General features: G+C 40.7%; 1 protein-coding gene across 2 annotated transcripts in view; it reads left to right on the top strand.

Annotated features, from left to right (window-relative positions):
- The window catches only part of nnt (nicotinamide nucleotide transhydrogenase), a 30409-nt gene extending 12609 nt beyond the window's left edge, over nt 1–17800 (top strand). The window contains exons 12-22 of one of the 2 annotated variants that reach the window (XM_010736594.3): nt 2888–2998; nt 5415–5560; nt 5847–6042; nt 6679–6912; nt 7288–7448; nt 8588–8767; nt 9032–9191; nt 11945–12026; nt 13313–13431; nt 14510–14625; nt 15361–15510. In XM_010736594.3, the coding sequence (XP_010734896.1) occupies nt 2888–2998; nt 5415–5560; nt 5847–6042; nt 6679–6912; nt 7288–7448; nt 8588–8767; nt 9032–9191; nt 11945–12026; nt 13313–13431; nt 14510–14625; nt 15361–15510 (1655 nt within the window). Of the gene's footprint in view, nt 1–2887; nt 2999–5414; nt 5561–5846; nt 6043–6678; nt 6913–7287; nt 7449–8587; nt 8768–9031; nt 9192–11944; nt 12027–13312; nt 13432–14509; nt 14626–15360 lie in introns of both variants that reach the window. The other variant, XM_027282080.1, reaches the window with a different exon arrangement.
- Nucleotides 17801–18201: the final 401 nt, after the last annotated feature.

The following is an 18201-nucleotide window of genomic DNA, read 5'->3' on the forward strand; positions in this document are numbered from 1 at the left end:
ATGATCAGACTTTTATATATCAAGATAAAGTACCCCAATAACATAAAAGTAAATAAGAATGAAATATTTTAAACGCTTTTCTTGTGCTTGCTTAATTTTTATATATTCATCTGGACAGTATGACCAGTTTCAAGATAGATTTGGACTATTAATTAATTGCAAACTGTGATGAGAGTGAATATGGTATATAACACATTAGAGCATGGTTTCCTCAGACACTAGCAGTTATTAAAGTAAAATAGTATTAAATCTGGTGAGCTGGACATTATAGAAGAGATTGCAACTTTATTGTCCACCAGAGTAGAAGCTTAAAACATCAAAATAAAAATACCACAACAACATGAAACGTGGAGAAATGTCATTAAATTTATAGTACACTAGTAGTAAATATAAATAGAATAAAAACCTAGAGGATAAAACATGTCACACATCAGGCCAGCAGGTCTCTACATTCCAAATAAAAACTTTAAAGATTGTGTCCTTATTGTCGGCTGCCGCTTAACACAGAGGGGTTAAGAGGTTAGAGAGGTAAGTGTGTGTGTGTTTTCATGGCTTTGATCACTCTTAAGACCCACACTGGGGTAGGAAGTAACACACCGCCGGTGATCAGGGAAGCCCTTTGCTCGTTTACTCATGCACCCAGCCGGACATAAGAGCTCGGTTGCGGAGCCCAGCAGTGTAACAACTGAGAGACAGTTTTTATTCCCCTTTTAAAACTTTATTACTTACACCTACACCCTGTTTTCACATTCCCATCTTCACACCATCTTTCTTATTCCTCTGGGTCTGTGCTATTTTATTTCCACCCGCTTGTATGTTCTTTTGAATTTCACTATCTGCAGCTCTGTCAGGTTTTTTTTTTTTCACGTTTTATAGCCGGATCAGATCAGATCATAAATGAATACGTGTCAAAGTTCTTTTGAAGGTTTTCCCTCCATCACCATGTTGTCTGCCCTCCATCTGTCCTCCTCTCCTTACCTCCTTCTCCAGGTATTTTTCCTTCATAGTTGGTGTGGCCTTTATTACCTTTTTTTTTTTATTTCTGTCACTGACTGACTGCAGTTATGGAAATCGTGAGACCAACAGAATTCTGTTATTCTTGTGCCAGCAGTCGTAAAGACACACACACACACACACACGTGCGCACACACACAATCACTCAGACATTAGGGAATCATATTGGAATTTAGGGTTTGAATAAAAGACAGTTAGATTCTTCACAGCGAGATTATAGTGTTACAACCAGTAGTGACTCTGACTGGTGGGTCATCTTAAATTTTTCAGACACTGGTCTCGTATCAGGTGGCTTTATATCTGGTGTCTGATAGAAATGCTTTAATCTACTTGAGAGCGCTGATTCACTGTCACACTCTTGCCTGTAGCCTGTTTGTCACAGTGACGCACCTAAAGGACGTTTGCACACCCAGTATGTATGTGTGTGTCTCTGTGTCATAGTTGGTGTGTGTCCACTGATGCCTACTGGCTTTCTTTCTGGCTGGTTTGTTAGTTGTGGTGGCCAGACTCGCCTTTGATCTCCAACTACCTTTTTTTGGATCAAGGAGCTCCTGAAAAATAAGATGTGACAAAAAGAAGCTACACATGATGTGTCAGATACGTAATGAATCAGTATTAAGGTGGAATCTGTTTGGATTTGGTCTTTGTCCAGCACTCAGAGGTTTCAACATCAACACAGGGAATAACCTATGGACTTATGTTGCAATAAAAATAAGCTATCAAAAACATACATACATTATCAGTAGCTGCTTATCTTCATCAGGGCTGGAGCCTATCAAGAGGCAGGTTACATCCCGGACAAGTCGCCAGTTCATCGCAGGGCACATAGAGACAAACAAGAATCACACTCACATTCACACCTACGGATAATTTAGACTCACCAATTCATCTATTTAGTGCATGTTTTTGAACTGTGGGAGGAAGCCGGAGTACCCGGAGCAAACACACGAGAACATTCAAACCTTTCATTACCTATCTAATAAATGTATGAATGTAAAACAAAATGTAATAAAGAGTTGAGAAGTGAAGATTGTAGATTGGATGTGAGCTGTGTGTGGGTAAATATGCACAGGAGTTTTCCTTACGGGTCGTTGGCTAGCGTCCGTGCCAGCTTGGTAATAAGAGCAAAACATGCTTATCATGAGCTTGTTGAGAAAATTGCAGATTAATGGCATCCTGACACACTACTTACAGGTGTTTGTGTGCCAGGGAGCTACAAATGTGTGGAAAGCTTGTTATTCCTTTGAATTCCTTTCATATAATATACTCATCACAGAAACAATTCATGTTCTCTGCTGTATTTGTCTCTTCTGTAACAGTGAACATTTTCAATTAAGTTGTATTTCCATAGTCGAAGTCAAGTGAAATGATGTTTGGCAGCAGTTTAAGACTCTCTTTGTTTAAGAGCTGTTATACACACACTATTTTAAAGCTGACTTTGTTGGGGGGAAAAAAGGAGGCTAGTGAGAAAACTTAAAAGTCTGTTGACTCACACGCACACTGGCTCTCTACCTGCTAGACAACCTAAATTGTACACACACAATTCCGTGTGAATGCAGGCTCCCAGGGTGCAGTGCATTGCATCTTACTGCCTGTAAGTCATTAAAGAGCTGATGTTATCAAGGTTTCCTAAGTCTGTTTTGGTAAACACACACTCTTTTTCTTTCTTTCTCCTTTTCTTTTTATCTCAAAAATCTTCCGATATGTCTTTTTCCAATCCGGGAAGCACACCGACTGCTCTGAGCGTAAGAAGACAACTGTAAAACGTCCATAGATGTGTTGTTCTTTTAACCTCTTCACCAAAGTTTTCAACGTCCTGCGTGAATGAGTTATGAACGTGGTTCATGAATACTAAAATATTCTCCTTCTGCAGGTCTGACGGCTGTGGGTGGTCTGTCCCTGATGGGAGGCGGCTACACTCCTACAACTAGTGCTGAGACACTGGCTGTGCTGGCCGCCTTCATCTCCTCGGTCAACATTGCTGGTGAGTCACCTGCACATAGACACCTCACAGCGACCCCTGCCAATCACAGCAACCTTTAGCCAATAAAATATCAACTTAGGCTGAAGATTAAGGTGTTTTACATTAATTGTATAATGACATGTTTTTCAAACCCAAGTTTTGCAGCTGCCCTTTCTTACCCACCTGCTCACACCAGAGTCAGTGGCTCTGGCTCGGACCACACACACATTCATTCCTGCTATTTCCAATAATAATTCCCATTATAATGACAAAGTGTTCCTGGAGTCATTATGGTACTCATCACTCTGTAATAGTCCTGGGAAACAGAGTGTTCCTCCAGGGCCGAGCCATGGATTTGTTTTAATTTCTCCTATTAGAGCACAGCTAGACACCAGGGGAGACTTTGATGCAAACAAATGAATAGTTAACTTGCATGATAGAGCAGTTCAGCCTGTTTGTTATAAATGCAACAAAGGTTCTTTGAGTTTTATGTGTTGCAGGGCACCGCAAGGTTTTGAATTTTCAAGACAAGCTGTGAATCCTGCCACAAATCATGGACCCTCTAAGCTCGGTGGCATTACTGTTCAAACCACAAATTAGTGTTTTAGAGTCCCCTTAATGAAAGCATGCTGAAATACTGCAGCCTTTTTAGACATACCTAGTTTCTTACCGGTTGCTTAATTTCATTTTTGATGTTCTTCATGGGTTTGGTTCCACACGCACATTTCTAAGCGGTTTACCACTTTACCCATAAACCCATGGGAACAGAAAAATTCATTCCATGGAACGGGCCGAAACACAATAGTGAAATTTGGCCCCAATAAAACAGACCATGAAATTTTTTGGTTTGTATGTCTGTTTTGAAGAACAGGTCCCTGGCTGTAGCTTCTTGTTCCCTGTGTCTCCACACTCGTAAGATGTGGGAATGCATGGAAAACACCTGGGTCTGAATATCTTGAGCTAAATGTGTTCAGTTTCTCACAGTCTGAATGTGAATACATGGTACCGGGTCTTATTAGATTCCTGTTATTTCATGTTTTTAGGGTGCTACATTATGCATCTACTGTGTAAATCACATCCTGTGCTCTACTTTGAGGAAAAAATTAACCTTTTAAAAGGAGAACATAGTATTTATATTCTTGGATTCATGGTTTCATAGATTTTAAACTGTTAGTAACATCCACTGTGTTCACTACTAACATACATTTGCTGTATAGATAGTTAATAGATAGATAGATAGTTAATCAGCCATAGTGCATCAAACACCTTCAGAACTTCAGACAGTGGTGTGGTCCTTGGTCTTCACTACATTAAGAAATGGTCTGTCCTTGGTTTGTAACCTACCTAGGATTGCTCTGATGCCACTGCCAAAGCTCAGCCGGCCGGCCAACCCAGTCAATCAAAGTGTTTGACACAATCACTCATTTTTATTAACAGTAAATAAAAACACTCTGACATTATTGTTGAGAAAATAGATAAGTAGTTGTGTTGTGTGGGAGGACATCATGTTGTTGACTCTCTTAATGGGGTCATTCTGTTGGTCCAGACTGAAATATCTCAACAACTATTGGATGGATTGTCATAAAAATGTATCATTCATGGTTCCCAGTGGATAAATCCTAATGATTTTGGTTTTCTACATCAGTTTGGTTTATGACTAAGAAACCTGTAAACTAATGTCATTCCCATCACCTGCTGATATCAGCATTTAGCTCAAAGTGCTGCTGTGTACAGTACAACATCACAGAGCTGCGAGCACAGCTTGTTTTTAGGCTCCGAGCTTTCTAAATATAGCAACAGACCCGTTCTGGCTTAAAACAAAAAACTAACCAAAAGAGATGAGTGGCTTTACGTTCTTTAAATACATGAACATTCCTCCATATTAATATATTGACTCAGATTGGTCCGCAATAATAGTAGTCAGATTATTATTATTACATGTTTTAACAGTCTACGACTAAAATTACATGGACTGGAAAGAAACTGGCCTCTGATTCACCCTAGTATGTATGGGTGCATGTGTGTGCACGTGGCTATGATCATGCCAGAGGGGAAAAAGGGAGACATGCACACTGTAATGTGATCTCGTCCTGTAAACCAGTGAGACACCGTCTGGTCCGGTTTGACACTTTTGAGGTTTTCTACTTGAAATATTTAGACTGACATGAAGTAGACTCATTAAATTCCTAACATTGGTTATTGGACTTGGCAACCATTTTTAGCTATTGGCTTTAAAACACCTGTCGTCTAAAAATAGACTTCATGTCCTTCAGGTGCCTTGATTCCCTGCATTCACATCCTTGCCTCAACAACTCTTACCCTCTTTTGCTGTCGTGCACATTTTTATCATTAAGGTTTTTTCTGTGTTACTTTTTAAAACCAGATTTTTGTGCCCTTGTAAGAGTAGGTACATTCATTCTTCCCGTCTCTCACTCAGGTGGTTTCCTGGTGACTAAGAAGATGTTGGACATGTTCAAGCGTCCCACTGATCCTCCAGAGTATAACTACCTTTATCTGCTTCCTGGTGGTGTCTTCGTTGGAGGCTACGCTGCCGCTCTGCAGTCCGGATACAACATTGAACAGGTGTGAGAGGATGTTTATGCTGTATCCACATGTTTAGCTCAAGATTATATTTGTGGTTTCCTAAAGGGAAAAAAACCCCAAAACGTTCTTAGTCTCTGGGAATTGCTGCAAAACAGCCCACGACTAAATAAAAGTCAGCTAATCATTCTCCAAATGGATTATTTGTTTGCCCAGATGTTGTATGGGACCTTCCAAATAAATCATTTGGGCTTATTTCTCATCCTGTGGTCCTTCAATCTGTGTCCATAACCCCCCTCTTTTCTGTCCTGTCTCTTTCTCTCATCAGATGATGTACTTGGGCTCAGGTCTGTGCTGTGTCGGTGCCCTTGCTGGCCTTTCCAACCAGAAAACAGCCCGCCTGGGTAACGCCTTGGGTATGATGGGAGTCGCAGGTGGGATCGCTGCCACTCTGGGTGCCCTCAAGCCAAGCCCTGAGCTCCTGGCACAGATGAGCGCAGCCATGGCTGTCGGTGGCACTGCGGGTGAGTCTGTTTGTATTCATGTCAAAAGGGAAAAAAAAAAAAAAGATAGACTTACAGGCAATACTTGAAAAAGATACTTGCAGAAATGAGATGCAGCAGATGTAAATGAATGAGTTTTGCATCATTGCTTTGTCTGTGTGTGCGCATGTATTCCAAGCTTGGCCAGATTAAGCAGCAGGTGTGCAGAGCGCATAGACTCTGTGATGTTTTCATCAAACGCAACATGACTAAACAGAACCAGGAGGTCTGTCGAAATGGTCAGCATCATGTATTACTCACTTTCTCTCGCTCGTGCAGGACGGTTTGATCATTTAAATGCTAATTGTTCCAGTAACATAGCCGAAACCCAGACTAAACTAATCCACACAGACAAAAGTGCTCTTTTACAGATACAGTAACATTGCAGAACACATACACATACACACAAAGTATAGGCCCGCTCACAAGCATGGAATTTCCCCGAACAGACCTCATCAGCAAACACCTGGCTCCACAGACCGACCCACTTCCCAGCAATCTTTTGACTGTGTGTGCACATGCTTGTGATTTGCATGTTATTTGTGTGTGGGTCCTTCAGGGCCACTGCACTTTTTTTTTTTTTTTTCTCTATCTCACACTCTCTCTCTCTCTTTTTAGGCCTGGCCATTGCTAAGAGGATCCAGATCACTGACCTGCCCCAGCTGGTCGCTGCCTTCCACAGCTTGGTTGGGCTGGCTGCCGTGTTCACCTGTGTGGCCGAATACATGATCGAGTATCCCCACTTTGCCACGGACCCCGCGGCCAACCTCACCAAGATAGTCGCCTACATCGGCACCTACATCGGTGGAATCACTTTCAGTGGATCTTTGGTGGCATACGGCAAACTGCAAGGTGAAGCACAAGTCTTATATATATTACATACAAATATTTACATTTCTAATATGAACTTGCTATGGATTTATAAAGTACCACACAGTTGATCACACAGGTAAAAATAACCCCCCTTCTTTCCAGGAGAGTCCACCAGATTGAACTGTCATGTTTCTACAATAGCACAGAATGGACAAACTAAACGCTGTGCTCTAAATAGGAATGGCCAACATAGTTTCTCCCTCACACTAGGAAGGACAGGGTGAGGTGATGTGGTTACAGTCAGCAGCTACACCTCTAGATCCTACAGACTGGTCTTGTATATATTTTAAGATCACTGCAGACAGATTCCCTTCTATCCCTATCATCCATTTTCTCCCTCTTCTCTCCATGCAGGTGTCCTGAACAGTGCTCCCCTGATGCTCCCTGGTCGTCACGCTCTGAACGCCACTCTTATGGCAGCCAGCGTTGGTGGGATGATTCCCTTCATGTTGGACCCCAGTTACACCACAGGCCTCACCTGTCTTGGCTCTGTCTCTGCTCTCTCCGCTGTCATGGTACGGCATGAGGGCCCGTCAGTAGAAAAATACACACTTAAATATTGCAGATTGGAAGGATGTTGTTAAAAGACTTCAGGAAGGGGAAAAGGCATAAAAGAGTCAGTCAGAATGATGCTGGAAGCTTGACGAGGTTGTAATATGTGCGAAAAGAGACAGTGAGAGGGAAAATACTAAAAATATGTAAGAGGCAGGTAAGTGCCCAGAAATCCAGTCAGAGTTGAGCTGTTAATAGCCTGGCAGAGTGGCAAACATGCTCGACTTTGTAAAACTGCCAAGTTCTTGCTTGTATTCGCCTCATTCTATTGTCTGCACCACTCTTAAGTCATGTTGAGCTTTTGTTTACCACAAAGACAAAGATGTGGTCATCAGTAAAATATAGATAGTTCTTTCTTATTAGTACTAAATTGTCAGTCTGTGGCAGATCAACCTCATGCATGAGTGAATGTAAAATTAGCTCTATAATTATGCTATGATTGCAAGCAAAGCATCAATTAACCAGATCAAGAAAGTGAGTATTGGTGAGTTTTGAGCCTTACAGCTTCTGAAAATAGGTCATAATCCGGTGAATCTAGGACACGCTGATGTAATTATTATCATAAAATGGATATACACAGTGACGTTATCCATTTTCAGCATTTTTTGCTTGCTCTGCATATTTCCACGTGTTGCAGGGAAAATCAGCCAGTGGCCTCCGTCCCAGAATAAAATTAGCAGTGCATCCCAAGAGTTAGATGGATATCACTTCAGTTTCAGTTAGAAATAAATCTGTTTTAAAATAGCTGTATCTGATTTCTAATCAGTCTTAAGATTACAGTATAATGTATCATCTACCATGTGCGCGCATGTGTTCATTCACTTGCACGTTTTTCTAAAAATACACCTACAGTATGTCAACAAGAGCAATCGGTGATGTGCACCTGTGTGGAGCTTGCTGCTGCTTTGATACAGTTGGCCATGGTTAAACAAAAGCTGTACAGATGATGGAGGGACAGAGAACCAGTAGATTTAATTGTGATAAATAAGTGTATCTAGTGGACATGAATCCTTGTAAAGTTCAACCAGCACATCACTAAGGTTACGCTGATTACAGAAGTGGATCAAAACTCCTCTGCCATTTTCTTCTTCTATCCTTTTAGGGTGTAACCCTGACAGCAGCTATCGGAGGCGCCGACATGCCGGTGGTCATCACCGTACTGAACAGTTACTCAGGCTGGGCCCTGTGTGCCGAGGGCTTCCTGCTCAATAACAACCTCCTGACCATCGTCGGAGCTCTCATTGGGTCGTCTGGAGCCATTCTGTCATACATCATGTGTGTGGTGAGTCTCAGTTTAAAGAGGAAGATGCTGCTTTAAGTCTCTTCAACACTGTTTGTGGTTGTTCCTCTCCAGTCCACCAGGAGGGACTCTAACTTTACTGTAGTCGAGTCCCAGTTCTCAATAAAATCCCAGGACACAAATGTGTGTTTTTGGTGACATATCCCCTTCAGATTTCTTCTGATTGTCGCATTTTACTGCACCCAGTCAATGAGGTGAAAGCCAAACATTAAAAAGGAAATACAAAATATCTCTCTCCCCTCTCAGGCCATGAATCGTTCACTGGCTAACGTGATCTTGGGTGGCTACGGAACATCCTCCACCGGTACAGGAAAGCCCATGGAGATCATAGGCACACACACAGAGGTCAACGTGGATCAGACCGTCGACATGATTAAAGAAGCCCAGAGCATAATCATCACTCCAGGTAAAACACACACACACACACACACACAGACAGACATACACTTCAGAGGTCTTGTACGTGAGTGGAAAAACATGGTACTTTGACTTTGCCAGTCACTTTTCCCCCCTCAGCATTAGCAAAGTGTGTGTTCTGTTTATTTAACCTTTTCTTGACCCATGTTACATCACCATTTCGCTAGGCTAATTGACAAGTCATGGTAGAGTGGCCACACACACACTGACACAAGCGCACACTTACACACAATCTTGGGTTTCTGTGTGGTCGTCAGTCCCTGGTAAATAGACATTCTACAGTGCAGCGTATATATGCCAGGTCAAGGGAAAATTAGATGGAATGAGAGTATGCTGCGTTTTTGTTGACAATTCCAAGTACTACATTCAAAATTGGCTTCTAGGTCCTTTTTCGGGGATCGAGTGCGGGGCCCAACCTTTGTTCCAGCTACATGCTTATCTTCGTTTCACGTGTTTTGACTATAAATATGTATCTGAACCTCCCACTTGGACTATGGCAGTGATCCTTGGTGCTACCTTGTCCTAAAATCATCATCATTGTGTGGCCCAGTGACATTTCAGTCCTCTCGCCAGACTGTTGTGAACTAGTCACAGTTCCAAAGAGTTGTTTTACTCACGTGGGTACATGTAAACACAGACTAAAGGCATCCAGCCTGTAAATTGGTGATTTCAGTCACAGTGTTGAGTGCCTATATACAAAAACTAACTCTTTAGAGGAAACCTCTGCAATTTACAAGAATTGCAAACTTTAAGTGGTCACGTGGTTGAGAAGAAGTGAAAAAGAAGTGATCCATGGAGCACCATCCAACGAAGATGATTTTTTTTTCTCTTCTTACTTTTGTAAGAGTAACACAAAAGCTGGAAAACAGAAAACAGGCCTAAGAAATTTTGAGTTGGACAGAGTGGGAGAAATGAAAGAGCGGAAATGAAAAATTATGTTGGTTTTTAGGCCTTTTTTCCCCTCAAAATGGTCCACAAACAATACCACACCAAGACAAGACCAATAATAAAATGCCAGACATTTTTTTGAAGGATTATAAAAAAACATAAACCAGTGAAATGTGAGGATCCGAATAAGTAGAAACACATCGTAATAGACCCCCTTAAAAGTAATTTTATGAATTACCCAACCTCTGGAGGTCAGTTAGGGCATCACGGAGCCTCTAAACCTGGACATGAAAGTCACACACTTGGTCTTAAGCATTTAGACTTTGTTGCGATCAGATTTGATCCAGTTGCAGCAGTTTTACAGAGATGTTTCTTTCTGTAGTTGCAAGGTTTATATAAACGATTAGTGCAAAGTTAATATGCATTGATAAAATGACATGCCAAGTATATTTATTAAAGGTGTATATATGACATCAGCATACAGGTATTCTTTCACTAATGAACCAACCAATGTGTAATTCTCTTGACTGAGTCACTAGTCAGACTAGTATTGTTAACCAGCTTCGGCTTTCATTTATTGCCATTTTGACTATTCTCTCTAATTGGAGCCGTCACAGTCACTTTCCCTGATTGACATCTGTGGAAATGGCTAAGACTCTGTCTGATAAACATAAGTGTTTTTTTCCTGGCTTCGTCAAGCCCATCTCTGCATGGTCTGGGTCTACTTGTTTTTCTTATAGCAGAAACTCCAGAGAGAGTATTGGAAGCACAAGAAATGAAAGAATAGTGATGATGGAGAGGGGGGTGGAAAAAAACCATTAAATTGTTGAGCTTTAAAGCATTTTTTTTTTCTTTCTCTGTGCTGAGTTTGAAACCTTGTCATTTTTATTGGTGTGATGTAACAAGACAGTTTCTGCTCTTAATGACAAGGCTAGTAAACACCACTGCACCATTTGACGTGTGTTTGTGTCTGTATGATTTAAATCAAGTACCACACACTGGCATGATTAAATAAGAATGTTTCAGAATACTTGGTAAAAGTTTCTATTTAGAGACACGAAGGCAAACAATGAACAGTCACAGAAAATGTTTAAGTGGAATAAATATATGTTTGATAATTGTATTTTTGTTTTGTTTTTCAAAACTTCAGATCACTTTTATTGTAATTCTTTTGAAGTCAGCTGGGTCATGTATTTAATACACACACTTACACTCTTTTTCTCCACTGTCACAGTAACATACAACTTTTGCCAAAATCTTCACATTTGAGAAGCTGGAACAAGAGCATGTTTGGCATTTTTGCTTGGAAATTGACCCAAATTATTTATCAGTTATCAAAAAGATGTCTGGCTATCGACAAATCGATTGATCACACGGCTTTAGTGCTGTACTGCTTGCACTAAGATATTTTTTGTCCTAGACTGTTGCCATATAAATATGCGATGCACAAACCAAAACAACTCATCTCAGAGGAGCCGTAGTAGAAAATTATTTCAGTCTGAGAGACCAATAAGTGGAGCGAATGATGAGGGATATTTAACTATATTTCACTGTGTGTCTCTGTCCACGGTTTCACTCTTTCTTCGGTCGCATTAGATACAATTCATCTCCTGTATGTGTTCTTGTTTTTAGCTACAATAAAAGTCAAACATGTTTGAAAATTGTCACAGAGTCTGGATTAGTTCACACTGAGGTCAGGACATCTTGCAAGAGACACACCCTGTTGTGACATCTGCATCAACATGAGGGTTTTCTTAAAAAATTATGTTGGGAAGGAAAATCAAAGCAAAAGTTGTGTAGTCTGCACTTTAAGATGAGCTCACTCTTACTTGTTGTTTTTATAATTTCCTTCAGGTTGGGGACTCTGTGCTGCAAAGGCCCAGTACCCCATCGCTGAGCTGGTGAAGATACTTAATGAAGCTGGAAAATCAGTCAGGTAAAGGAACGTTATTACATGATTTAGTCTATTTGAAAGAAACTACAGTAAGTAATGTGTCTCAATTAAACATAAAAGTATTGAAGAAATAAACTCCAGATGAATGGATGTATAGATACAGGCCGTATGTTTACATGCAGCTAGATATAGATAGTGTAGATGGATGCACATGTAGTTTAAGGAGGGAAAGACATAAGTAAAACAAATTTTACCCAATACAAGATGTAAACTGCCCTAAGGGTTGAAAGAAAGGAAGAGCTGAGAGAGGAGAGTTTTTGGGCTTGATGACAAGAAGATGGAATAGGACAGATAGGAAGAAACTTGTATGCAAAGAAGGAATGAGAAAAGGAAAATGCGAAAGAAAGGAGAGGAAGGACAAGGTACAGCGGAAGCTTGTGTAATTGTCCTGCCTCAGTCGTTTGATCCTGGCTGTTGCAGCTGCTGCTACTTAGAGCATTTGTGCTTGATTAGAGGAAAGTGGGTGGTCAGAAAAAAAAACTCCTTCACCCTGATCTCTTTCTTTCCTAGTTTCTCTTTTTCTCTGTTCTGTATTATAATCCATTCTCTTTTATTTTATTTATAACTTCTTGCTCTTCATATCTGCATGTGCAAGCTTCTCACACCTCTTCCTCAGTCTCTAAAGAGCCATGCATTTTAGACACTACAGTATATTAACAACATGGAGTTTGGAAGCACAACTGTCCTCCGACGCATGTAGACTATATGGGCTTAGATGAAGGGCAGACACTGACTTTTTCAATCAGCAGCCACCGCCGCTAATAGATCCCAGAACTGAGTGGCCGTCTGCACTCTGTATCCTCCTAAACCCGCCAAACAAATAGAAAAATACATCTTCGAATGGCGGTCGGACACATGGCGAAGCGGCTGGAAGGTTAAAGAAAGAGAAATAGAGAGAGAGAGAGACACAGTCAGCCGACAGAATTCAGTGGCTGGTGTTAATTTTCTACCCTGATTAAATGACATGGCTAATTGAGTTTGAGAGCTATGTACACCCAGTCACACACACATGCGCGCACACGTAACAAATAATACATGGTGAGGGAGTGCAGTGGGAAGCGTGTGTTTAACCAGACTGTAATCACACGCGTCTCTCAGCTTCATTTGTCCAAAATTTCCATTTGTTGTCTCTCTCTCTCTGCCTGACTCCATTCATTTTTTCACATCTTGCTCTCTGATTTAAGATAGGCTGGTTACAGTGTTTAACAAAAACCAGATCTATAGAGACAGGGCTGTTCTAAGGGACTCATTAAATTCTGTTCCCACAGGTTTGGTATTCACCCCGTGGCTGGCCGTATGCCTGGTCAGCTCAATGTGCTGTTGGCTGAAGCTGGTGTCCCGTATGATATTGTCCTGGAAATGGAAGAGATTAATGAAGACTTCCCTGGTAAGATCCAGTCCTCCCTGCCTTTTACATACTGTACCTGCTGTCAACCTCTTAACTGATTAATACAGAATTATTCAGCGAGTTTCCAACAAAGACCATCTGAAAATATGTTGAGTTAAAAGAATTGTTTGACAGTTTAGGAACTATTTGCTTTATTCGCTTTACACGAGGAGATGGCGCCCACTTTCCGTTAGCTTAGCATAAAGACTGGAAGCTGTAGTCACCGTAACTTGTTGTTACGGTGACGTTGCCAGGCAACCAACCGAGAATCCAAGAAGTCTTGGCCAAGAAACAGTTCCTTCCACCGCCAAATAAATAAAACTTGTCATGTTAGACGAACTGTTCCCCCATTTCCAGTAAACTAAGCTAGGCTACCTGGCTGCAGCCTATAGCATCATATTGGTATTAATCTTCTCGTGGCAAGAAGGTGAATAAATATAAACTCCACACACACTACAATACCACGAGCAGATCGTTTAGAAATTATGAATGAATGAGCCAGGCAACATTAAAACAACTACTCCCCTGTTTTTCCCAGTAACCACAGCAAACACACAGTAATTTATTTTTGCCTAAAATCTTTTGGTAATTCTTGAATCCGTTGCATGTGGTTCCATTAATTTTTCATCATGCTGGACTTTCCGTAACCCATATATTTCTCGAAAAACCTATTTTTGTAAACTTTCCACACAATATTGATACCATCACCTCCAATTGTGTCATGCACAATCTCAGACTAAATGAGCTGTGACTTGTATGCCATATCTCCAGTCCTCACAAAACAGGATGTACATAATGAGATAAATTGGATTTGGCATGTGTTGTAGGGCTGCGACGAAACCACGACACGCTGTAGTTGGGTTTGAAAATGACGTCAATAAAGTGGCATCGAGTTTCTAAAATTACACCTGCAGTGATGCAACTTGATGATAAATGAAACGAAATGAAAAATTTGTTTAGGGGAAAAAGATATAATGCAATTTTTTTTTTAAACAGAGTCAAATAAATCCAGAAAAAACACAACATATAAGATATTGAGATGTGAATCCTTATTTTAATTTGTTGTATGTCCAATCAGAGACGGACCTGACCCTGGTGATCGGTGCCAATGATACAGTGAACTCAGCCTCTCAGGAAGATCCCAACTCCATCATTGCTGGTATGCCTGTGCTGGAGGTCTGGAAGTCTAAGCAGGTGAGACATCTGGTGCATGCATGTGTGATAATGAGGTTGTCCTGAAGCTCAAAAAAAAAAAGATGGAAACAACTGGACTGCTTTTTATCGCCACAAGTTGAATGTTAGAGTCCACAGCCGCAGAAGAGCCTCCATTTGAGGACACACACACACACACCCCAGAAGAAATGCACACACACACACACACAGATTGTTACAATTCCAGGTGCGGTCCCATCCTGATCCCATTAGTGGTGACTGTGTCACTGTTTGGAATGACGACATTCAGAACATCCCACTAGCAGCGCTCTGAGATCTGGGATTCATACAGCGCTCCCACTAGTTTCCACACACTTTCCCAACCCCCCAGGGGAAATCAAAGAGGACATCCTACCTAAACACACACACACACACACACACACACACACACTCTTACAGATGCACACAGGCACACACATACAGGTGCATAGAGAAAACTGCACAAAGACAAAAAATTGTATATATATGAAAAAAAAAAGAAAACCACAGAAATGCTTTTAAATAGTCATTCATAAGTTCCCAGTGATGCATGGATGAGTCATGCGAGAACACACACGAACATAAACTACCAGATTTTTGCTCAAGTCAAAAGTTGAATACATCTTTATTTAATTAATTGTTTAGAAAAGCTTCCTGCTCTTATTGTCGTTTCCAGTCGTCCAGTTAGAGTCTGTGCGTGCACATGTATGTGACTGTACCTCCTCTCTCCCACTCAAGGTGGTTGTGATGAAACGTTCCCTGGGCGTGGGATACGCAGCTGTTGACAACCCCATCTTCTACAAGCCCAACACTGCGATGTTGCTAGGTGACGCCAAGAAGACATGTGACGCCCTGCAAGCAAAGGTCCGCGAGTCCCAGGAACAGTAAGGTTGTGGGAGCCACTGAGAGCCTACGTGGAAGTAGAAAGAAAAGGAATCAACGTTTTTCCAAAAATATCTCAGCATTAAGATCCTCTTTGTCCAACTGTGACTCAGCCAATTGAGCAAAGATGATCGCTTAATAAAAGGTCTTTGGCACACCCTTCCTGTCATCTATCGATAAAAGAATTGGCAATGTTTGATGTCAAAGATACACTTACACAGTAAGAGCCAAGCAATGCAGATATTGTAGTTTTTCTATTAGTGTATATCACAGTGCTCATGAACTTAAATACAGAATTTGTTCTTTTATTTCTAGATATTAAAGGAAGGGTACATCGACCATGTGCATGTAGTCTGTAATCTGCGGAGCATCTGACGAGTGTCGTCTTCATTTTAGACACTTAGGTTAATGTACAACAATCAAAAACGTAGATGCATTAAGATGTTAGTTGTGTTAAATTTAAATAGTCAATAGCTGAAAGTAAATCTTAGATGAATTGGAATAAAAAAGGAACAAAAGCAGACATATATACATAAATATAATAATGATGGTAAATCCCAGAGACTTAAGGACTAAAGTTTTTTTCCCCCCACACTATAAAGACTGTTTCTCCCCCTTTCTTTATTTCTTTTTCTTTCTCTCTTTGCTTTCATTATGGCAAAGTTATTTGATGTTCCTTTTGGTAGATCTCTTTGCTCAGATGTTTATGTCACACCTCCTTATTTCTGTAAGTTAAAAGAAAAAAAAGCAGAATAGTGCGACATTTTTCTAAAGTTCTTTCAGTTCCAGTTTTATACTGTATTGAGAGATTTTTGTATTCGGGTCCAGAAAACCTCGAACATGTCAGTGTGATCACGTTTTAGAAGCTAGTCATCCTATTGATTAGGTCATTACCATCAATCCTCCTATTTTTTCTTTTCACTGTGTGTCTCCTCCTCCGCCATGCCTCTAGTGCAGCAATCACACATGGGGCCAAATACAGTTACAAATCCATTCAGACTGTCAAGCATTTAATGCAATAAACCAAACGGGCTCTGAGCTTTTTTAAGTACGAGACCGCAGCTGTCCTGTAAAGACTGTATTACTCCTGCGAGCAAACAAACACTCTTGTAGCTCTGACAGCTGAATGGATTTTATGATGTTTTTCAGCCAGGTGTGTCCCATCATCCTGTGTGGCTCTGATATTACGGTAAAGAAGGGTTGTTGTTTTTTTTTTCCTTCTTTTTGTTTTTTTTTAAGTGAATGTGGCTCATCCACTCCAATATGTGTCCTCATTATTGCTCTAAAGGGAAATGAAGGAACACTTCTTGTAAAGTAGGGCCAGATGTTAATCTGAATGACTGATATTCATCATAAACCTTAACTTGTGCCAACAAAATACAAAATATTGATTAATGTATAACAACGTAAGTACTTCTTGACAAATCACCGATATAATGACAGTAGCTCCCACTCTACACCTGTCACTCACTACACAGTTGAGCCAACCGAACTACAAGCAACAGAAACTTTGTCCACCCAGTTTGAATCTTTGACTAAGGTTGGATTGCTGTCACCTTTTTATGGGCATGATACAAGAGATGAATTAGTAATATGTTTTCCTCGTACACGGTTTGAGGAAAGTGCTTCATAATAACTAAGTTATTATAGTTTCATCGCGGGACCTGATACATAGACCATGACACCTACCTCTCCATGAAATGATCAATAACTTTCCATAGGACTTCATCTGACCAATCACCTTTGACCAGATGTGTAACAGACCAGTCATTTTCCATCTTAATTCAACCAGTCGGGTCTCATGGATCCTAAACCTGACCAATTGCCTCCTGTTTTTGTGTTGTGTTTTTAACCATCAGACCTCAGTTTGCTGCTGGCTAGTTTACTGTACGTTATGCAAGTGTAGAGCTGTCGATGTCATTACTGCTTATGAGGGGTTTTTGTTCTTACTCAATTTACACAAACATGAAGTCTTTAGGGACTATTAAATTGAGGTGTATGCTCAATATTTCTTCTTGCCATTTTTGTATTGTATAGGCATTGATCAAACTAAGGAAGAAGGAAAATCAAATTTTACAATGGCCAACATGTCCTCCCTGTGCCCTTTTAAATTTTTATCTTCTAAAGAAGAGAATCTTTTTGTAAAGAGGCTATTTGTGCGGAGCAACAGTTAGGGTATGAAGATGTACAATGTTTCAATGCGCCATGTAGGGAGATGAAATGTACTGTGAATGTTTTCCCCCTCTTGTTTTTCATGGAACATGTTCATCCCTAATAAACCTGTATTTACACTAGAGTTTGCCTCAGGGTGTCATTCCTTTCCTGACACACTCTTAAAGGTGCAATTGAATTCCCTAATAATAAACAAGTTGATCTGCGAGGTTTTTCCTGAGGTCTACCACAGCTTTGATGGTAATGTTACCTGGCCAGTTCGGTACGGTGGGGTTGAAAACTCAAATATTTGCAGCAATTACCTGGATGAAGGATCGTGAGGGGAAAGAAGTTGTATCCACACTCGCACACATGCTTCGTCTGCTTCACAGAGGGAAGACTATGTAACATATAATGTAAGCACTTTGTGGGAAAGAGTTTAAGCTTTATCAGAATCTGGCAATCATCACTTTGATAGGTGAGTTTTCAAAGCACGATGAGGCAAGCGATGGGCCTTAAAAGATGGCAAAAGTTGCAGATGCGTGT

This window comes from Larimichthys crocea, chromosome IX (genome assembly GCF_000972845.2).
Source record: "Larimichthys crocea isolate SSNF chromosome IX, L_crocea_2.0, whole genome shotgun sequence".
NCBI lineage: Eukaryota > Metazoa > Chordata > Actinopteri > Sciaenidae > Larimichthys > Larimichthys crocea.